Source organism: Myxocyprinus asiaticus, chromosome 24 (genome assembly GCF_019703515.2).
Source record: "Myxocyprinus asiaticus isolate MX2 ecotype Aquarium Trade chromosome 24, UBuf_Myxa_2, whole genome shotgun sequence".
NCBI lineage: Eukaryota > Metazoa > Chordata > Actinopteri > Cypriniformes > Catostomidae > Myxocyprinus > Myxocyprinus asiaticus.
Genome location: NC_059367.1, coordinates 20,335,067 through 20,358,981, shown reverse-complemented (window position 1 = coordinate 20,358,981; position 23,915 = coordinate 20,335,067). Strand labels below are relative to the sequence as shown.

Sequence of the window (23,915 nt, the reverse complement as noted above, 5' to 3'; positions counted from 1 at the left end):
CATCCTTCTCTATTACTCTTTCAATGGTCCAAGCAATCTGTTTCCCATCTAAACATCTGTCAGTTATAATCTGTGAAATACAGTGCTGATGCTGACCACAACACCTTCAAAAACAGGACAGTACTGAGGACAATCAATAGACACTACACCACATCTTTCTCTCTCTCTCTCTCTCTCTCTCTCTCTCTCTCACGCACGCACGCACGCACGCACGCACACACACACACACACACACACACACACACACACACACACACACACACACACACACACACACACACACACACACACACACACACACACACACACACACACAGGCATTGCCCCCAAGGGAAAAACTTGAGCTGACTGCAACCCAGCTGAGGGGTTAGAGAGGGAGAGAGAGAATAGGACAGAAGAATGTAGGACAGAAAATGTTGTTCTCCATGCAATGACAAGATCTGGAAGAGAACTGGAAGAGAAGTGCAAACTACTGCTGTTATTCTCCCAAAACAGAGAGATAAAAGAGATAATTTAAGACAAATAGACAGAGAGATAACATATATCATAGGGCAAACACAAAGCTACACTTTCTAAAACAACACACAATCTCCAGTAAAACATGCATCTTATTCACACTCTCTCTCACACACACACACACACGTGATTGAATATGTCCCACATACATACAGTAAACACTGCTGATGGAGCCCAAGCATCCACTCTCCTCTCCCTCCTCTTCCTGGTTCCTGCCAGCTGTCTGGGCTAGCCACAATCATTCCCCTCTCATTTAAATATCCCTGACACATGGTTGGACTGTACCACCCAGGCTTCAGGGGCAGGGGGTGCTAAACAGCATCACTGTTCTATCCATGACAGAGGGAGCCTTGACACAGTCTCTCTACACCCCCCTTGTCCTTCACCTCTGTGACGAGATGACTGCAGTGCTAGCGAAAATGCCGGGGGGGATGTGTTTTGAGAAAGGGTTAGAGAAAGAAAGAGAGACTCCCTTAGAAACAGAAATAGAGGTCATCACAGCTTTTTGTCAACAAAAGGCAACTTAATAAGAAACAATGTTTGTTCACTATAAATAATCCTTTTCTATATCCATATATTTGTCTTGTTTTCTAGTTATCTAAACATCATTATTATGAGATATACTGTATCTACCTGAAAGCAAATTATTAAGACATAAATGTTATAAAATACGATATTAAAGATATAGTTCACCCAAAAATGAACATTATTTCATCATGCCATTCTAAATCCATTTGACTGCAACTCAACAGGAGATGTTAGGCAAAATGTTTGGGATTCAGTTTCATTGTTTCATTCACAATTCAGTTTCATTGTCTAAAAAAAGATGCAATGAAAGTGAACAATGAGAGACAGATTCTTGTTTTTTTTTTTCAGAGAATCTCTCTCTCTCTTTTTTTTTTTTTTTTTTTAAATCAGATATCTAACCAAATTTAGTGGGTTTATGCTTACAAATATTTGCCAGTGGTTGTTATAATGCACATTTTTGCTTCTCAAGTAAATTTATCTTGTTTTAAGGATGTTTTGATATTTTTACTTGAAAATAAGGCAAAAGTACTGATTAAGAAAATGATTTTTAATCTAGTCTGATTTTTAATCTAGTCTCTAATGCAGAATGTTAGGGACTGACAGCCTCATTCACCATTCACAAAAAATGCAATTAAAGTGAATGGTATTGAGACTGTCAGTCCCTAACATCTAATTTTGTGTTACACAAAAGAAAGTCTGTGTTCAAACAAATTTGGAACAGCATGAGAGTAAGTAAATGATGACCAAATTTATATTTTTGGTGAACTATTAATTTAAGAGAACATATCTCAAATTACGTTTATTTTTCTTACGCCATAGGCAAATAGTTTGTTCAAAATTTAGTGGTGATTATGCTTAAAACAAGGCAAAACTATTTGTCAGTGGTTATTATCTTACACAATTTTGCTTTTCAATTAAATGTATCTTGTTTACAGGATTTTTTTAATATTTTTAGTGGAAAACAGAGGAAAAATACTGATTAAGAAAGTGCTTTTTTGCAGTGTACAATCTAGTACTGGACAAGAGATCTATCCTGTTCAAATAGTCATCAAGATAATGGGTTGAGCTATCATCATGCCATCACTTTGCATTGTGACATTGTCATTATATTGAGCAGGGTTCACTGCTTTGCAAACCCCACAACATGACACAAGAAGTGTGTAATGCGTTGCTGTTTCTTAAACACAAAACCCACAAAAGCACATAGTATGAATGATTCTAATCTTGTGTCTATGAAAGGTATTTGGGATCATCTGAGGCTCTTTAATCAGAAGGAACAAAAGCCTCCCAAGAGGAAATGGGCTTTGATGAAGACATTAGAGAGTGCGCTGATGAGGTTTTTGTGTGAATATGGAGACCATTTGCTTTTATTTGTTCCAGTGACTGAAGATCAGTAGTCTGCTGAGATGCATTACAACATGTACTACAAATCATAAAATATAATTAATTGCCCTTATTCACAGTAGCTCCATCTTGGATTTTTGAAGGGAATGAAAACAAGGCTTTGAGGGATAGACTTGCCATCTCTTCAATGACATGCTCTGTTTAAAGCTATCAAAAGGCCCCTAAATCACATCTAAGTTGTTTAGAGTTTTTTGTCTACTAAAATTTCTTCTAAAGATATTTTTCAATGTTTTGTCAGCGGATCTATCCAAAAACACTTCAAACAACAGTACAGCCCATTGAAGAGACTGTACATCTATCCCTCACAGCCTCGTTGTCATTCCCATCAAAAATCAAGACGGCACTGCTGCGAATAATTGTAAAGTTTCAACGTCCATGGTTGAATTTCAATAATGGTCATTTATTTACTTATTGAATGACAAATAGAATCTTAAGTGAAGTAAAACAGATTCCTTTCTCTCTCTCTCTCTCTCTCTCTCTCTCTCTCTCTCTCTCTCTCTCTCTCTCTCTCTCTCTCTCTCTCTCTCTCTCTCTCTCTCTCTTTCTCTCTCTCTCATTTATATTGAATTACTACATTGAATTAAAAGTACATTTGGAGTTGCAGCAAATTCTTCTGAAATCGCAAGCACTGGTTTTCAAAACTGCCTTGAAAACTGAAATGTTGTAAGTACCGTATAAGAAATTTGGTAAGACTTTACAGTAAGGTTCGATTAGTTAACATTAGTTAATGCATTGGGAATACATTTTTTAATTCAAAATTTGTTTTTGTTAACATTAGTTAATGTACTATGAACTAACAATGATCAATAGTATGTTTATTAACTAACATTAACAAAGATTAATAAATGATGTCATATATTATATATATATATATATATATATATATCCCCCCAGCCCCCCTCAATTCGAGCACTGACAGTGCTCGAATTGAGGGGGCTGGGGAGATCAGGGGGATCCGGGACCCCCCATAAAACTTGATTCAATTTGAGCACTGTATATATATATATATATATATATATATATATATATATATATATATATATATATATACGTAGACACACACACACACACACATTAATTAATTTAATATATATAAACCATTAATATAAAAAAAGTTATTAAAATATGTTTTAATAAAAAAATTATAAAAAGAGTGCAGCCCTCGAGGCTTAAGGGATCCTATTTTTTTTGTTTGTTTGTTTTTTGTTTTTTTGTTTTAGTTCCACCTAGTGGACACCTGCAAAACATTTTTCGTTTTTTTCTTTGGATTTATGATTATGGAAAACACTCAACTCCCTTCTGATTTTCATTATTTATCATGCTTAACTCAGTCCACAAAAGCTGAAGTCCAACACACTGTGACTCTAACAACTCAATATAAACACAAGGGTCATTTAGAATCCATAAACTTTCTTTCTCATGGGTGAAGACACTGGGACTCTTTGGGAAGTGAAAGATTTGTTGGATTTAGAGAAAATAGCTCTTAATAATAGCAGAATGGTAGCTGAGGGGGAGTCAGTGAAAGGGCTCTTTTCAAGTATCCCTCCTCTCCATACAACTGTGAATCCGCCACAGGAGTCAAAGTTCGCATTAAACCTCTAGGTGTGGTACTGTACAGAGAGGGTTGAAAGCCGAAACACAATGCGGCTAAAAGACAGCTTAAATCTAAGACCAGGTTCTTTCTGTAAAATTCTGCTCTTAACATGATAAAGAGAAGCACAGATGTTACCAGAGTAACAGTAATCAAAGGATGATTATTGCATACTTGCTTATGGTTGGGCACTGACCTATGGGGAAATCAGATTGTCCACCCCTTAAGTTAACATTTCAGGGAAAAAACAGAGATTTCAGGAAGGTTATGAAACATTTGAGAGACCATGCTGTCACACAGGCAGGGTCCCAAGTGACACATAACAGGAACTCTGTGTGTACTGACATTAAGTGACTCATGCCAAAGCCACACTCATTAGGCTATAAATCTAATAAACCTAAACGGTGAGAAATATTGTTGTTCATTGACTGTGATTGCTTGAAATTGTATTTGAAAAAGGGCTAAAATTGGAAAAAGTTATTAAAGGCCTTGAAAATGTGGGGTAAGCAAAACCTGTTCATTTTATTTTTCCATGAAGCTGCGATTATTAAAGTTAAACTAAATTCTAGTGGAATTTATATCACAACAAATTATGAAATATCAATCCCATTCCATCATCTAAACTACACTGTTAAAAAAAAATAAAAAAAAATGCTAACCTAAAAATATGCATCATATGCTAACATACTGTAAATTACTTGAACGGTTTTAATTCAAGCCAAAACGATATGGAGTTAATTAAAAGAGGTTCGAGAGGAGCATGTTCATTTTAACCTGACAAATCACAGCCCACGAGCAGGAGTATATAAGCCGCTGCTTACCTGCTTCGACAACTCTCCTGACATCCCACCTCCACCCCATCTCCACGTATTCTCTAGATTCATTATCTAAATAAGTAAAGTCCAGTGGGGTAATCAGGACTCGAGTCGAGTCTCGAGCTCCGAGCCTTCCAATATGAGGACAGCAAGCCAAATACGTTTACTGCTTCAGCACAAGATTACATTAACATACAAACTACTGAACATTTAATATCACTGAATCAACCTGAATACATTAGGATACACCAACAAAACTAATTTTAAAGGAATATTCCGGGTTCAATACAAGTTACATGCAATGGCAGTGAATGGGGCCAATCCGTAAATGTTAAAATACTCACTGTTTCAAAAATTATAGCCACAAGACATAAACAGTATGTGTTTTACCATGATTTAAGTGTGATAAAATTCGCTTACTAACCTTTTCTGTTTAAAGTTATAGCCAATTTTACAACTTCGTTGCCATGATGATGTAATGTCAACAAACCCTAAAACAACTGTAAAAATTACAATTGAAACAACTTTACAGGTCAAACTGTTTTTTGAAACAGGCCTCTAAATTGCAAAGGCCGCCTCAGGGAGAACTGAACAAGCTGGATTGCTGATCTGAAAGCTTTGTTTTTTACAGAGATAAAATTGTTATAATGGGCTTTTCAAAGCAGCCAAGTGAGATGGACCTTTTTGTCCTACCCTTGTTTTCAAGACCTCTGTTCCAAATCATCATGCCTTGTATTATTTGCAAATTCATGGCCCATTAAAACATCAAGAGTGAGTCACTGTAAAAGCACACAGAGGATTTCAGTAATCAGAGACTTAATGGCTGAACTGCATGAGGATGCTTTAAATAGTGAATGTTTAAGTGTTTCTAAAAACTATTTGAAAGATTTTTTAACTTAAAGGAAACATCAAAGCACTGACAATAATTAATTGTTGTGTGTGTGAGTCAGGTTTTGTCTACACTGTGTTGACCAGCAAACTTACCCCATACAGAAAACATTTAAACATAGTAAATAATGTTTTAATGAAAATCTAAAACTGCAGAAAGGTTAATATGAGGATTAGGGCATAGAAAATACACTGAAAAAAGGGGAAACCAGTTCTATTGAAAATACTAAACCAGAACACTTGCGATCAACTTAATACATTTATGTTTGTCATGAGAACATAATTATATTGTGTAAAGTCCAAGTGATATTCAACATAGTCATCAAAAAAGGATATGATCACATTGCTATGAAATGTTCAAATGGATTCGGACTTCTAATGGATGGTGTTCACTCAATGTGATTTTTACTGCATGCTAAATTAACTTATTTAAAATTAGTTAATGCAACACAATTCTTAAGCATTTGTTCTTAACTTTATTTAATTGTGTATAATTTATCTATATTCACTTAATCCAGTGTTGGGACTATATGAATCATTTTTGTCGCATCAGTGTTTTGCTGAAAGCTGGCAGGAGATTTCCAGTTCAGAGCATGCTTTGCATGGGACTGAATTAAGAGAGAGTAAATATCTGAAGTTAAGTGTTTTTTAATGTATTTCTATGCAAAATAAAACAAGTATGAGACTTGTTAGTGTTTAATTTTCTGTTGTGTTGGGATTTAAAGGAGTTTATGTCGTGTTGAATTTTTTTGAGGTTACCATTATGAAGAAGAGTGTAGCTAATGGTTAGGTCAAGGTTGGGTATATTACTATTGAAAAACAGTGTACTGCTTTTCTCATGAAGCAAATACTGAAGGATCATCAGTATAATGTATGATTGGGAGATATATATAATATGCTATGGTGTTTGTTACTAGCTAGTAACAAGCTACAAAGTTCAATAGAGATATTAGAACAGATCATATATGAGTTAGTTTAACTTAGTTTAATTAATTTAGGTTTTTGCTACACAAAGTATATGAGTGGAGCCGACATTTTAATTTAATATCATATAAACACATTTTTATTGTGTGGAACCAATGTCCACAATTGAATTAAGTTAAACCAACAGATTTTTTTTTTTTCAGTGTATCATTAGCTCAGTATAAAATAATAGAAGTCAATGAAAAGTCACCACCATAATAGGAAATCTAATGTGTACAGTATATGTAAGAGAGAGTGACAGAGAAAGAGAGAGAGAGAGAGAGAAAGAGAGCAGTTTTGTGTTTATGTATCATTATCGATATGAGTATAACTGTCTAGAACAGATCTACACTATTCACTTTTAATTTTGTATTCTCAGAATGAGAGCAGCAATATGCTATCTGCTAAGTCTCCTTGCTCAGATAATTACTTCATTTCTTTAGTAAAGCTGCTGTCTGCAGATAATTCATGCCGCAGGCTGCAGAATTATGCAGGCACAGCAAGATAATTGAGGCCCACAACATTTATCATTGCCTGGTTTTGCACTCACATTCCATAACACATTTTTGCAAAATTATATGGTTTCTTTCACGTATTGTGGTAGTTCTGATGTGAAATGTCCACTGAGTTACACAAAAAGCAGTTTAAAATTCCTCCCATAAGGTTTTTAATTAAATCAACAAACCTACTGTTCCTCATACCCTAAACCTTAAACCAAAACCTAATCGACAGTGTCCTAAAAATCAAATGTGATATGAAAAATGCCACTGTTGAAGCAACCACATATATTTGTGGCACTTCTATGACACTTTCAGGACTCGTACTTTGTATTGCAAATGCAAGGCTCTATCAGTTGAACTAACATGCAATTTAATCGTATCCGAATAAGCTTGTAAATGTATTTGATTATATAATGCAAATGTTAAAATGGATCACCTTAAAAGTCATACACTATATAGTAAAAGTGTTTAGATGTCATACGATATGTATCGAGACAACAAGACAAGTTTGCAGCAATATGTACAATTAGCTGGTCATTATATTAACCCTGACCAAATAAATAAATAGACATGAAAGATTTGAGTTGAAATTACTTTATTAATTGTACTTAGAAAAATAGTCATACAACATACAGTACAAACATACAAAACCAAAATCAAGATGAACCCTGCAACAATATTACAACATTAATTTAAACTTAAATCAATATTTCATGTCAATTTATTTATTTCTTTGTTAAGTAACCAAGTAATAAGTGGAATAACGTACAGCTAGTGTGTCATTAATGTCTAACTAATGTTTTTTATTGCTTGTGCAGAAAAGAATCACAGTTTTACTGTGAGAGAGGTGTTAAGTGGTTTTTGGATTGGATCTTATGTAATCCTTACGCAGTGCTGGCTTGGCCACAGACCTTCTGTTTTATGTATTTTATGGATGTGGTCGAGACACCCCACTGCTGTAACTGGAGCATGTTTGATTTTCTTTGTCTGGGTTATTACAAAAATCACATTATTAAGAATAAGGTTCCTAATGCATTGAGGTCTGAAACACAATCAGCCTAGTCCTGCCAGTGTGATTATGGTCAGAAATTATGTGTTAGGTATATAACTTCCTCTTCCCGCTCATCAGAGAAATATCAAATACAAGTCCAGGAACTATCACAGTACTCAGTTTTAGCTATTTACATCAATGCTTTGTTAGAAAAGACAACAATTTCGCATGGCAACACCATTAACTTTGTAAATCCAGCAGTTTAATGGGTTTAAAAGGACAGAGAGAAAGAAAGTTTCATAAAGTATGCAGTAGTTTCCCTCAAATCAACAGGTATGAAAGCTTCCATTATACACTATTCAGATGCTGGATTACAGTAACTCCCCAGGAAATCTGAGCGCACTTAAAAGCCATATGTGAGAAGGAACCTGAATAATATGAAAATATGTTGAATACTATAAAATTCATAAATGTGATGAAAATGTATGCATGCAATGACGTTTACAATATAATCTGTTATTGCACCTACTCTCCATTTGCATACATTTTCTACCGCACCCCTAATACACACATGCACATACACACATTTATAAAACCATATTGTTCTTTAACAACACTCACCTCCGCTGGCTGTGTACTGCAGGCTGCCTCTTTTCCTGAAAGGAGACGTGGGTTTGCCTGAAGGCAGCTTAAAAGACATTTTGGCTTGGGATTCTATATAGACGGACAAAACACTGGTTGGTTAGGACATGGAGGATTCCTTAGTGGGGGAAGGGGGGGGGGGGGTGGCACTCGGTCCGGAGGGGTTTTGATTGCAGTTAGGAGGATGTTCCAGTGTGTGTGCATGAGAGAGAGAGACAGATAGAGTTCCCTCTCTTCAGATGCTGCAGTGGGGAATCTGGCTCCTCCCCATGCCCACATAAATGCTATGGCAGGCTGCCGGCATGCTGTCACTCCACTCGGTTGCCATGGAAACTGCAGAACCAGGTGGAATGAGCCAATCTGAATGAGGATGTTTCTGGCAGCAAGAGCATGCCATGCATGCTCTGTTATGATTATTGTAAAACAATACTCCCCATGTCACATTCCCACAGCCCTGTAAGACAAGAGGAAGAGAGACAGAAGTCATGACCAGCCAAATGCTTGCTCAAGACTCAATGTTTAAGTTAGTCAAGCAGAAGAGATGCACTGTGAAATAGATGGATGGGTGGGGGGGTGGGGGGCAGGGCTCTACGATGGGTAACAGCTGTAATCATATCTTCATGAAAAAAATTTATAATTCTGTCATAATTTATTCACCCTCATGTTGTTCCGAACTCGTATGACTTTCTTCTGTGGAACACAAACATTAATATTTATACTTTTACTATACAAATATATTAGTATCTAAAATAAAAAAAAATATGTGGCTCGTTGTATGTATCGTGACAGTTTGCTGGTGAAATAAACACTAAAGGCTCTACAACGATGACTTTTATCCCCTTTTACACAAATCACGAATAAAACAGCAGATTATCAGTTCGTAAAGTTTACTTTTTGCTCTGTTCCTTACACAGTGCTATCTTATGACATCTAAACACTTTTACTACAGTGCAATGTTTGCATTACAACAACATTTACAAGCTTGTTCAAGTATGGTCAAATTGCGCATTAGCTCAACTGATAGAGTGTTGCACTTGCGTTACAAATGACCAGGGTACGAGTCCTGATAAGCATACAAGTCGACACGTGAGCTGAAAGTGTCATAGAAGCACCATAAAATGATGTGGTTGCTGTGGCAATTGCGTTATTCATATCACATTTGCTTTTTATAACACTATCAGTTTGGTTCAGGTTTAAGGTTTAGGGAAGTCGGTTGTGTTGATTTAAAACTCAATAGAGCATTAACCTAAAAAACACATCTGTTTGGAAGGAATTGCAACTCTCTTTAAGCGCCATACAGTGGACATTTCACCTCGGAACTGCCACAATACATGTAATGAACCATGTAATATTTTGTAAAAATGTCACCACAGTAACATAATTTTCATGAGATCAGGCAAAGTAAATAGTGACCATGGTTGTCAAGCAAGGTTTTCAGTGAATGATGACTTAAAGCTGAAGTATGTAACTTTTTCTGTGTTAAAATACTTGTTTGTATCCCAAAAACTATAAGTAAGCTATTTGTAGGTTAATTTTCTCAAAAATTGTAAACCCCATGTCTTTGGGGTGCTAAATATTCCTCGATTTGTTTTGAGCAACCCTTCCAGCCCGACACAGCAACTGTTTGCAATTGACTTGACCAATGATGTGAGTTGGGGGGGGGGGGGACTATCTGTTTGTTCGATTAACAGCAGATGAGGGGAGTATTGGGAAGGCAGTTTAAAAACAATGTTAATTTTAGCAATTCCGTTCAGTGGCGCAAGTGGTGCAGAACTTACACTTAGATTAAAATTATAGTCTGTTCCTCATACAGTGGTTCTTGTAAGTTTGTGAACCCTTTAGAATTTTCTATATTTCTGCATAAATATAGAAAATTCTAAAAGGTTCACAAACTTTCAAGCACCACTGTACAGATTACTTTTATTATGCTTAAAGGTGTTTTTTTGTCCTTTAGACAGACCATGGCCACCATCCACATTCATTATATTGAAAAGAGCAGCTTGGAAATTCTGCTAAACATCTCCTTTTGTGTTCCATGGAAAAAATGTCATATGGGTTTGGAACAAAATGAGCATTTTAATTTTTAAGTGAACTACATCTTTAAAATATAGACAAACCAGATGCAGAAACTCAAAACTTAAGCAAAAAGCTGTAACACCTGTTCAGGGATGGGCCTCTACAGAGTCTAAAGTACAGACATATACATAACAAAAGTAAAAAGGAGGATCATACAGTTCATAACAGCCAGCATCCCTCTAAGTTTTTCAAATTGACATGGCAATATTATCAATTTTATAAACAGTCAGATAATGCTGGCATCTGGTGAGCAGAGAACATGTTTAGTTGTCTAGAGAGAGAATGCCTATGAAATGCACAGTGAGGGGTCTTTACATAACAAATTAATTTTTCTGTCTCTGTGCTGACTGGACGGCTGAAAGCAATGTCAGCACAGTCAAAAATGTGGCTCCATTGGGTCCTGAAATATTAGCATTAGCTTACATATAGGCTACTCTACATTCTATTCAAAGTACAGTAGCTGTATTACACATATACTAATGAAGTTCTCTAGCACCATTTTTGTTTAGGCCTGTTTTCACAGGCGCATGTAGGCGTAAACACGGCACGCTACACCTTTTTATAAGTGCAAGAGTGAGTCATTAATGATTCAAACTGTCCTTTCACTAGTGAAACCTCTTGTGTTTTGTTTTGTTTTTAATTCAATGTCAGGTCTGAATGCAGTTCAGGTCTCTGTAAGGCATATTCTTAGTGATTAGCCCTTTAGATGTCCTTGCACTGGTTTGTCACATAATAAATACATGCTGGAGTGCATGCACATTACCACATTATGTTGTGACAACCTCTTAAAAGGCTGAGTAATCAGGATTAATGTAACACTGCAATGAGAATTTAACACAATCTGCAGGAAACTTTTTTTTTGTTGTTTGTTTGTTTAATTAAAGCTATAATCATGAAACATTGTGCATTTTAAAGAATTTCTGTAATTTTAATGGAAAAAGAAGGTAAAAATGCTACAGTATAATAAAAACGTTAATTGGTTAAAAGGTTAACCTTAACATACACAGTATGGTAAAAAAAAAAAAAATTTTTTTAAAAATTAATAATTAATTTAACAAGAATTTAACATGTAATTTTGCTGTAAAATATATAGTAACACATTTTTTTAGACAAAAAGTATAATTTTACTGTATAATTAACAATAAAAATTATATTATGAAATCTAATAAAAAATATATTATAATATGTTTAACACAAGAATACATGACCCATTACATTTCATAATATTTTACGGCAATAGTTATATTTATTTTTATTTTTGATATCAGTTATGCACATTGGGGTGTTCTGTTTTATGTAGTTTCGATAATGTTTATTGCATTATTTTACTGTCACATGTGTTAACCTAAAGGTGTTTCGTGTTTGTGTGCACTGTTTGTGTTCACTGGGGCAGGTGTAATATTATTATTTTTTTTTTAATAAAAACTCGGTCCAGAGGGGCTTTGATTGCAGTTAGGAGGATGTTCCAGTGTGGTCAGCGGAGAATGGCCAGACTGGTTCAAGCTTACAGAAAGGCTAAAGTAACTCAGATAACTCTGTACAATTGTAGAGAGCAGAATAGCATCTCAGAATGCACAACATGTCAAACCTTGAGGTGGATGGGCTACAACAACAGAAGACCACGTCGGGCACTTTATTAAGACCACAGTGTTCCTAATAAAGCACTCAGTGAGTGTATATATGCATACTGAATTCTGAGTGATTTTTTCTGTATTTTTCTATTCTTTTGCTGCCTTGCAAGCAGTGACATTCCTTCAGCACAAGCAAATAAATATAATCCTTTAAATTCTTTAAAAAATTTAAAAGTGCTTTAATATTTGCATCTATCCAGCAAACAAATAATGGTCTTGCAGAAAAGGCTACGAACAACTCAAAATAACAATATTACAGTAGAGACTAGATTTCTGATCTATACTGTCTTTGATGATAGGAGTACCAGATGTGCGGGGCTCTTGGCTTGTCTTATCCAAGTCTACTGGTCTAAGCTTGTGTTCTACAACTGCACACACAACCACACATTCCCCTCGTTCTTTATTCTAAGAATCCCCTTCTCATTCATCAGTTCTAATCAGAAGGGAAGGAAATAAGCATCCAGAATAATCACCCTATACTCTCACCCACTTCACCCACACCACATGGTCTACAATAAATAATCTTATCAGCAGCATAGAAGCTGTGCTGGAGTGTTAGAGGCAGGCCTGGAGCACAGAAACCTTAATGAGATTGACTGTGATGAAGAGAAGGATACCATGATTAGCTTGCTATATTCCTTTTGGAAGCGTTTAGGGATTTGGATCCTCACAACCTGTCACAAGCAGTAAGACTATCTGCTTACCGAAAGTGACGTGGGTTGAAATGTCGCTTTCACAGAGAGTTGCTCTGTTCTATCTATCTGGGGAAGAAGAACAGGTGACTGCACTCTTCAGTGGGGAGGGTCTGGATTCCTTTCACGTTTTAGGTCAGTATAAACTGATTTATTTAAAATCAACTGAAAGGAGAGTTAATGATTCTTTACGCGGCCATAGCTGACTTTTAGTTGACTGTCTGTTCACAAACGCAAAGTCAGCAAGACCCATATTTTCCAAAATAATGGATGTTAATCCTTTGGAAATGACATCAGAGTATAGCCTGAACTTATGAATGATCTATAGTTGGCTATTTATATTCGATTATGGACTAATTCTTCAGAGATTGCAAATAAAAGCACCAAATGAAATTACTTTGTTAGAGATCAGTGATGAGAATCAGACAGGATTCTTTCCTCTTAGACAGAGTTCTTATTTAACTGCAGATTGGAAATGAAAAGAAAACAGCTGCCTGTCACACAAAGGACACACACACAAGGCAAGCTACACTGTAGTGCAGACAGATAGAGACGGTTGTTTTTGACATACAGTACGATGGAGTGAAAACAGCAGCGATCAAATGCAGGGCTAGTTCAATTATGCATTATTAGGTATCATTTAATACAAGCTTTAAAAGTATAATCTCTCATCATTTACTCACCCTCATGCCATACCAGATGTGTATGACTTTCTTTCTTCTGCTGAACACAAACGAAGATTTTAAGAAGAATATCTCAGTTCTGTAGGTCCATATAATGCAAGTGAATGGTGACCAGACCTTTCAAGCTTCAAAAATCGCATAAAGGCAGCACAAAGGTAATCCACGTGACTCCAGTGGTGAAATATATGTCTTCTGAAGCGATGCAATCACTTTGGGTGAGAAACAGATGAATATTTCAATCCTATAAATCTCCACATTCACTTTCAGAATGTTAGTTAATATTAGTTAAATATAGTTAAATATTGATCTGTTTCTCACCCACACCTATCATATCACTTCTGAAGATGTGGATTTAACCACTGGAGTATTATGGGTTACTTTTATGCTGCCTTTATGTGATATTTGGAGCTTGAAAGGTCTGGTCACCATTCACTTGCATTGTATGGACCAGAGCTGAAATATTCTTCTCAAAATCTTTGTTTGTGTTCAGCAGAATAAAGAAAGTCATACACATCTGGGATGGCATGAGGGTGAGTAAATGATAAGAGAATTGTAATTTTTAGGTGAACTATCCCTTTAAGCTGGGATAAAATTCCATTTGCACATGTCCATCCCTGCACAACTCAAATAAAGCTTATTGAGCTGTTATAGTGGACAATTAACATGGGTTTATTCCCCTAAGCACAGAGGGAGGTGGAGATATGGATCTGTTGAATGGTGTTAAAGATGAACATTGGCAACTCCAGTGGCGATCACTGATCAGTGTTGACTTCATCACTCCCAACTCCCAGAAACAAGAAACACTGACCTGTAAGCCCTCCTCCTTTACCTCCAGTCCACCAAACTCAGGGTTACATAAGACATGAAAATGGCTGTGTGTGTACATCCAAGGGAGGATGTTGTACGTGTGTCAGACCTTCAGACAAAAGAGTCTTCCAAGGACAAGTGTAAAACCCTTCATCCTCTGACCTCTGCATCTAAGAACTAAATTATAGACATATTAGTTTTCCAGATTTAAATATACTACATTTAAAAAAGGAAATCCAAAAAGTTTGTGATTGCCAACAAGCAGTTTTACATTTAGAAGCAGAAATGGATTAAGGTTGATTTGGATTTTGTACATATAACAATATATGGTTATTATATGTGCCTGGGTTATGGCCTTCCTCTTCTGAAAACTGTAATTTTAACATGAAATCTAAGATGGATAGTTATAGAAAGAACTTACCAACCAGGACAATTTCACCATATCAGTTAGCCCTTAAGGTTAATTTTCTACAAATCTCAACAAGCACTAATTTATCACACACACATACACACACACACATACACACACACACACACACACACACACACACACACACACATACACACACACACACACACACACACACATACAAACCCAGTGCACATTGGAAATGCGTCCACACTCTGACATCTGATTAATGTCTTGTAAGTTGGAATTTCATTGGAAATAATGGTCCTGATTTTTACAACCTTCATTTATGTCCTTGTTAGCCAAGCTAATAGGATTGGCTGGTTCACACAGGAAGATCAGTAAAACCCTCCCCAATCCTAAAATAAGACTTTTGAGGTGGACAAGGAGGAATTAGAGGGGATAGAGCAACCAAAGGAGGAAGCAGGGCAGTCCGCTTCAGTCACGGTGCTGTCTCTATCCACTTGTCCATCCTTAGTTGGGTCAGTCACACCTAGAAGAGGACTCAAGACTTGTGCGACCTTCCACCTACCACGTGATCAAAGGTACAGGGCCACCTGCATCCATTTCTCTGTCCACAAAGTGTAGGGAAAGCCGGCAAAATTTCTTTCCTCGAGGAACTTGACAGGGAACCGTCTGACGACGAGATGGGTAGCGGAGCAAGCGCAGAGGATAAGGAAATGGCAAAGAAGTCCAAAGAGTTGGAAAAACAGCTCCAGGAAGATGCCGATAAGGAAGCAAAGACAGTCAAACTTCTGCTGCTGGGTAAGAAATCTGGCCAGACTGTGTTCATATGACTCCTTTAGGTCCATTGTGGCTAAGTTAAGAGATTCTGCATCCAGTAACTGCTCCTGGTGTAGAAGTTTTACATCTACATACATTTGTGGGTTAAAAGTGTTCACTTCAATGAGGTCACTTGCAAGAGAGTAAAATGCAGGTAAGAACTCTCACTGCAGATCTCAGCACCTGAGGCTCACAGATACTGATACACAGATACATACTTTTTGATGACAGGCAAGAACTAAGCAGCTCTGAATGCAACTTAAGCAACTTAAAATAAGCAACACCATGAGAGATATTTTATTCATCTGGTTTTCAAAGCAAGATGAAGTTTATTTATGCTAATCCAGGACAGCAAAAGATCAATCATGTGTGCTAGTCAGCTGTCATTTGTTACTTCATAATACCCACCAGTATTATTTACTACAGAACACAGTACCATTAAAATATTTTTAAAACAATAACAGGCAATATAATAATAATAAATTGTGCAATAATATAAATGCACAAATTATTATGCCATTTTGTGTCATTGCACAAAAAAAAAGAACCATTTGATGACATTTATAAAACTTACTCAAATGTTTAATGCATTTCAGATGATTTTTGAAGCTGTTCTCTTTGCAGGTGTATTATCTGAAGCAAATGAGCAATTTTTCCACTTTGGTTTAATTTCTTAGCATAAATGAGTGATCTTTAGATCCAAATCAATTTCTTTGTGTTTTTAGATTTTAAATTTGGAAATTGTTTTTTAAAAAAAGAATCTTTTGTAAATTCTGGTGCTGCATATTCTACTGCATTTTATTCTCTTTCTTTGCAAACACTCTGCAGTGAGGTCTGCTTAAAAGATCACAACCCAAGGAAGCATGTGAATTGTGGTATATTGATAATAAGATCCGAATCCGATTACTGTGATGATTTAAGCCCAGATCCTCTTAAGCTCAGATTCAGTTTATCTTCCAATAGGAACAGCAAGTACTGGAGGCTAGTTTCAGTGGTTCTAACAGTTTACTGCAGCAGGGGACTTTAAATAATGGAGCCATTTCACAAAAACAATGGGAAAGAGATGCACTGATTAAATATTGACCAGATTTCTTGAAGGTCAACAAGCTATTTCCTGTTGGAACAGGAAGTTCATAGTTTTCCAAAAGTGTATAATGTTCATACATACAAAATATTTAACACATGGTAAAAACGTAATTCTAGATGCATGCTAGGCCAGATGTACTCTTTATTTTGTGTAAATGGATATAATCAATTTTGGCATTATGTTTTGGAATCTTTATCAATAAATTAGCTAAAACGTGAGTATCTATTTCACAATAGAGGCCATACAGTGGGGTAATAATTGTAGTGAATTGTCTTCATATCTGAGAGTTAGTCAGTAGAAAGCTGTACTCCATATAATCTAATCCAGTTGCTAAACTAAGCAGATGAATGGACAGAGATGTAACAGTGATGACGCACATTCTCTTTGCACATCACCACGGCTACAGTTAACTCATAAAGTAAAGGGCATTTAAGAGTGACAGTTGCCATGGGAGACAATTGACCCCGCCCCCTGCCCTTAACTGACAGAAGGAAGCTCCAAGACCAATCAAAGTGTCAGTGATCTTCTGAGAGGCTTTCCCTCACAAATCCAATTGAGTCACTTTATAAGCAGGTTAGAGAACCTTCCTCTGACCTGGCCATCATTGACAATCAATACATTTTCCTTTAGAGATTATCTACCGCTTAACATTGACCTCATTATTAAATTCAAAATTTACAGAACAAAAAACAAACAGTGGTTAAATTTAGGGAAACTTACACGACTTCTAAACTTGTACTAAATGTTTAAAAGTAACTTTTATTTGGAAACTTTATAGGATGTAACTAAAGGGCCGTAACTGCTGTAGATATTGAGGGGATACCCCCTAAATTCCTTTTTTAGTGTGTATTTTTGTAAATAAAAATTCAATCAATATACACTACACCACATCTTTCACACACACACACACACACACACACACGCACGCACGCACACACACACACACACACACACACACACATGTTGGTGCAGCCATCATTATGAGGACTGTCCATAGACAATGATTTTTATACTGTACGAACTATAGATTCTATCCCCTAACCCTACCCCTAAACCTAACACTCACAAAAAACTTTCTGCATTTTTACATTTTCAATAAAACACTGTTTAGTATGTTTTTTAAGCGATTTGAATTATGGGGACACTAGAAATGTCCTCATAAACCACATTTATAGCATAATACCCTTGTAATTACCAGTTTGTAACCTAAAAAAAGTCCTCATAAACCACTTAAACCTGCCCACACACACACACACACACACACAAATAATAATAATAATTTTCCAATGGAGTACAAAAATATAATGGCCATGATGTAAGGGACATGATATAGCCTCAAATTTAGGCTGATGATTTAAGAGTGTTTTAGTGTTTGGATATGACTTACTGTTTGTTCTTATGCTCATAGATTGTTGTGCATTCATTGACGTTTCTTACTCTGTGTTTGGCAGGGGCTGGTGAGTCAGGGAAAAGCACTATTGTAAAACAGATGAAGTAAGTTTAAACACATGCAACATACTGTACCTAACACATGTTTACAAGACTCCATCTGTATGCTGAGCAAGCACATTACATAAAAGAAATGTTTTAACAAACCACCTGAAGTAAATGTAATATATTATGTTTTGTCTAGTTTAATCATTAAATGATTGTGTCCACTTGGCAAATGCCATTTACTGTACATACGCACAACAGTGTTCAACCTTTGTAATGCTACTTTATCACCACCAGGTGGTAGTAAATGTTGACACTATTTTGTGTATAAAGGTACTTGCCTACAAATCCTTAATCAAAAACACTGGTTCTCTTGCTCTCTCCAAGAATTTTGCATCAAGGTGGTTATACAAAAGAAGAACAAATGGAGTTTCGAACTATTATTTACGGCAACATCCTCCAGTCAGCAATGGCCATCATCAGAGGCATGGAGATGCTGGACATCAACTATGGGTCACCAGCATCACAGGTCTGGATAACAACTCTCCAACACACAAATCACCAATGACTAGTGTACAAGCCGACTCGTAGACAGATCCAACCACATGCTAGTCTCATGTGCAACACACATACATGTCTGCATGTGTGGAAACAGAAAGACAAGTAAGCACAAATGGTTATTAATCTACAATACAACATAGCAATATCAGAAACACCACTAAAATAACAGAAAATAGACATTGTGATCACAATTTTGCTTATCTCAAAGAAATAAGTAAAGACTCTTTCACACAAACATAACTCAACATTCCCAAAATGTGAAAACAGTTCTGCTCCTGGACATTTAGTAACAAAACTCTGAATATCAGATCCACTTGACACTTAATATCCCACAGTCCCTTGGGAGCTGAGGAGACATCACATTTAAAATGCTGGATTTAAAAGAAAGGTGGTGAACCGTGAGTCAGGCGTCTTTTTTTCAACTCTAATTGATACTCTGACAGTACTCAATGCAAATCTGATTGAGACTTGTGTCTCAGCAGAACAAAAAAGGGCTTTTCCCAATCAGTAGGCGTTTTCAAACTGGTATGGGGGCTTTTCAACAGCTTGAAATGATTTGCCTACTACATTGAGATTCCCTACTTTTATTGGAAAGTTTAGAAACGCCCATCCTGGTTTGAAAACGCCCACTGATTACTACATTGAGATTCCCTACTTTCACTGGATAGTTTAGAAACACCCATCCCAGTCTGAAAATGCCCATAGATTGGGAAACATCCATTATTGACCTTATTCACAGCAGTGCCATATTAGATTTTTGACGGGAATGACATCAAGGTTGTGAGAGATAGACGTACAGCCAGCAGCAATATCACCCTGTAGCTCAAGACTGGTTGACCACTGAAGTTAAGCAGGGCTGAGCCTGGTCAGTACCTCGATGGGATACCTCCTATGGGAAACTAAGGTTGCTGCTGGAAGAGATATTAGGGAGACCAGCAGGGGGTGCTCACCCTGCGGTCTGTGTGGGTCCTAATGCCCCAGTATAGTGATGGGGACACTATACTGTAAAAAGGCACCGTCCTTCGGATGAATTGTTAAACTGAGGTCTTGACCCTCTGTGGTCATTAAAAATCCCAGGACACTTCTCGAAAAGAGTAGGGGTGTAACCCTGGTGTCCTGGCCAAATTCCCCCCATTGGCCCTTATCAATCATGGCTTCCTCCTGGTGTCCTGACCATATTCCCCCCATTGGCCCATATCAATCATGGCTTCCTAATAATCCCCATCCCTGAATTGGCTACATTACTCTACTCTCTCCTCTCAACTAATAGCTGGTGTGCAGTGAGCATACTGACAGACTTAGGCTGCTGTCTCATCATCCAGGTGGATGCTGCACACTGGTAGTGGTTGAGAAGAGTCCCCTGTTCACTGTGTAAAGTTCTTTGAGTGTAGTGTCAGAAAAGTGCTATATAAATGTGACGTTCAATGTTCAAAGTAATTTCGATGGGTTGTACTGCAGTTTAAAGGGGCGGTTTTTTTATCGTTCTGTGGACAAAATATTGAAAAGAACATCTTTTCTAGAGCATTCAGTTGACAAAAAACTCCACACAACATGAGCTGGGGAAAATAATGTGTGATCTAGGAGCTTTTTACAGCTTTATACCATGTGTGGCATTGAAGTGATATATGTATGTCTATCCCTCACAGCACAAAGATGGTGCTACCGTGAATAAGGTCTATTGTTCCACAGATACCTATACTACATCTGATTGGCTGGTTTGATGGAACTTCGTGAGTAGACGCACACAGGATATTTTATCAGTCCGCCTGGACGCAAATGTCTCCAGATGCAACTTTAAAGTTTAACACCTTTTTTTTAACCTGACACGGCACTGTAAACACAGAGGAAACATAGGCTAATAATGGAAAAACAGTGCAGATGGATGCAAAAACGCATTCGATGTGAATGGCTCCTAACAATGTCCCTTGTCCCTTGTCCCTTGTCCCATGCAGGAAGATGGCCAGAAACTCCAGAACCTGGCTGACTCCATCGAGGAGGGCACCATGCCCCCAGAGCTAGCAGACGTCATCAAGAGGCTATGGAAGGATTCAGGCGTACAGGCCTCCTTCGAGAGAGCTGCAGAGTATCAGCTGAATGACTCTGCTGGATAGTGAGTACAAGATACACCTTCAACACAACAGGGGTTGAGGAGCTGGATTTAACCTTAAGAGTTCATTTAATTTGGTGCAAGCATCCATACTTTAATCTGTGCAGTGAGAATATAGTAAACTCTTACTTGGCAGTCTGTCTGGAGATTTTCAGTATTTAACACCAGATAATAATTCAGTTGGTTCTGTAAATAATTGGCTGATACTTTCCCCACAGCTACTTGTCTGAAATGGACAGAATCTGTAAACCCGACTACATGCCCACCGAGCAGGATGTGCTGAGATCTCGAGTCAAGACTACTGGTATCATTGAGGAACAGTTCTCCTGCAAAGAGCTCCACTTCAGGTGTGTCTAACAACTGCAAAGCAACTGTAACACTTATGCTTTTGTTAAAGTTGGGAAAAAAATACTGCAATAAAGCTCAAGCACTTTCAGCACATCAACAGCACTAAAACCTCCAGGCAAAACTAAAAAATACACATATATTTTAGTGTATGACTCCCGTTTGAGAGGACAGTGCTACTGTATATTTCCCCTGTAGCAATGCCAAAGTCTTGGGTTCAATTACCAGGGAACACATATACTTAAAACTCAAACCCAGTTCAAGTTGCTTTGGGTACAAGTGTTGAATGAAACCCGGCCTAGAAGGGAACCCATGATCTGCAAAAACTCTTGCGACAGTCGGATGCAAAATTTGTCCACTGTATTTATTGTGTTTATTTGGAGTACCACAGAAACCCTACTCCTAACCTAAACACAACCCTAACCTTAGTAGCCGCAAATGCGTCTCTCACAAGACTTTTGCCAGTTGAGGTATATCTTCTAGACACCACAAATGAAACCCTTTTAAATGTTATTGGCAACCTCCCTGGTTTGCAGGATGTTTGATGTGGGTGGCCAGAGGTCAGAGAGAAAGAAGTGGATTCATTGTTTCGAGGGTGTGACTTGCATCATCTTCTGTGGAGCCCTGAGCGCTTACGACATGGTGCTGGTAGAAGACGATGAAGTGGTAAGTACTGATTTTTAGCCAAGGACAGCATTTACAAATCCTTTATTAAACAAAGAACTCAAAGTATGGTTCCTATAGTTATATTTATCATGCACAGTATAATTTTGATAAAGGCCAGTCAGTGCAGTCCAAGAAAAGGTCTGAAATGTATCCTATCTTGCAGTGCATCTCAACTGATCGAGTCAGAATCAAGTAGTTATTCTCTTCTTGATCCTTTCAGAACCGCATGCACGAGAGTCTCCATCTCTTCAACAGTATCTGCAACCACAGGTTCTTTGCCACAACCTCCATTGTGCTTTTCCTCAACAAGAAAGATCTCTTCCTGGAGAAGATCAAGAAAGTTCACCTGAGCATCTGTTTCCCTGACTATGATGGTAAGTGATGCATCTAAGTGAAGTCTAATTTAGCAACCTTTAATGAATTTGCTTACTATATATGATATTTTTCAAAAATCCCAATTTTGAACTCCAGGTCCCAATACATATGAAGATGCCAGCACCTATATCAAGCAGCAGTTTGAGGAGCTGAATATGAAGAAGGGAGTCAAGGAGATCTACTCACACATGACCTGTGCCACGGACACAAAGAACGTCGAGATTGTGTTTAATGCTGTGACAGACATTATCATCAAAGAAAACCTTAAGGACTGCGGTCTGTTCTAAACAGGGTCTGCTTTTTCAAAGGTTTGTTACTTGAAAAGCTTGAGCAGTTTCTAAGAACTTCCAAAAGTCCTACAAAAGCATTTAACTGAGAATTAGCTTATTATATGTCCTCTTTTGTCTAGTTTTCAATGGATTATCTTTTGAAAATAAAAATGATTGCCATTTTGCGAATAACTAACTGAACAATTCTTTTTACGTTTTCTCCAGATCTTTCTGCCCTATCCCCACCTTAATGATTGGATTTACTCTGGTGAAGTTGCCACGGTAACAAAAGAACACCAACAGGTGGCATGAAGGTGAACTCTATAGAAATCGTTCGAGCATGGTCAGCTGATCCCCAGCCATATAATAATTTCAACATCCAAACCAAACCTCTGAGACTAGATCCAGATTAGACTAATGGGTTCTGCTCTCCAAAGGGACTCTAAAAACATTTCAAAACATTTTCCGACAGTTCGAATCACTTGTAGAGTCAATGAGAGAAGGGACTGCAAAAGAAAGGGGACTTTTGACGCTACGAGTTTCTGATGCTTGTAGAAAAGATTCCTCTCACTCTGTGTTTAATGTCAAACCTATAGAGGTTTTACTGTTAGTTGTTTTTTTCATTCATTTCCAGAGAAAGAAAGCAAATTTTATGCAACAAAAAATTTGCTTTATTAACGTCATTGTAGTGGGACATCAGCTTCCCATGGTAACAATTAGAAACATTCTTTTACATATAGTGTTATGCCGTGTCTAGGTTTTCAATCTCCTTTGAGAAAGTAAAAACTTGCATATCAACCAGACCTGGTTGTTTTAATTTAACCAGCTCACACAATATGTGAAAGATGTTTCTTTTTAAGCCCCAAACATATTAGGGCACCATGTTTTGTAAATAAGAGTAGGCAAAAAAAAAATTCTATTTCAAAGAAGATTCTATATAAAATATATATGGAGACATAAAGCTATATATTTATGATACAGTATACAGTAACCCAAGAAATTTCTAGGATGGCATGTTGCTTTGTTTTAAACCTGAAGTCTGAATTTGTGGAGATTTTAAATGTAGGCACACGAAATAAAGACTTGCATCAATTCCACTGCTTGCTGGTGTCAGATTACTATTATGTGTAAATGTACAGTTTCTGCAATTGA

The 23,915-nt window shown here is 37.1% G+C and overlaps 2 protein-coding genes across 9 annotated transcripts in view; one reads left to right on the top strand and one right to left on the bottom strand.

The window, feature by feature from the left end:
• LOC127414949 (AMP deaminase 2-like) overlaps positions 1–9,071 on the bottom strand; it is a 41,567-nt gene extending 32,496 nt beyond the window's left edge. For 2 of the 8 annotated variants that reach the window (XR_007892878.1, XM_051653365.1), the window contains exon 1: positions 8,818–9,071. Coding sequence is in view for 5 of the 8 variants with exons in the window: in XM_051653365.1 (XP_051509325.1) it covers positions 8,818–8,896 (79 nt within the window). In the remaining 3 variants the exon portion in view is untranslated. Of the gene's footprint in view, positions 1–661; positions 789–8,817 lie in introns of those variants that run through there. The other 6 variants (XM_051653360.1, XM_051653361.1, XM_051653362.1 and 3 more) reach the window with 6 other exon arrangements.
• A 6,451-nt stretch (positions 9,072–15,522) lies between these two features.
• LOC127414966 (guanine nucleotide-binding protein G(t) subunit alpha-2-like) lies at positions 15,523–23,860 on the top strand. The gene is made up of 9 exons (XM_051653390.1): positions 15,523–15,901; positions 18,458–18,500; positions 18,828–18,969; positions 20,954–21,111; positions 21,327–21,455; positions 21,990–22,119; positions 22,340–22,493; positions 22,591–22,802; positions 22,989–23,860. Exons 1-8 carry the CDS (start codon positions 15,784–15,786, stop codon positions 22,779–22,781), a joined length of 1,065 nt encoding a protein of 354 aa, XP_051509350.1. The 5' UTR covers positions 15,523–15,783; the 3' UTR covers positions 22,782–22,802; positions 22,989–23,860.
• The last annotated feature ends 55 nt before the right edge of the window (positions 23,861–23,915 follow it).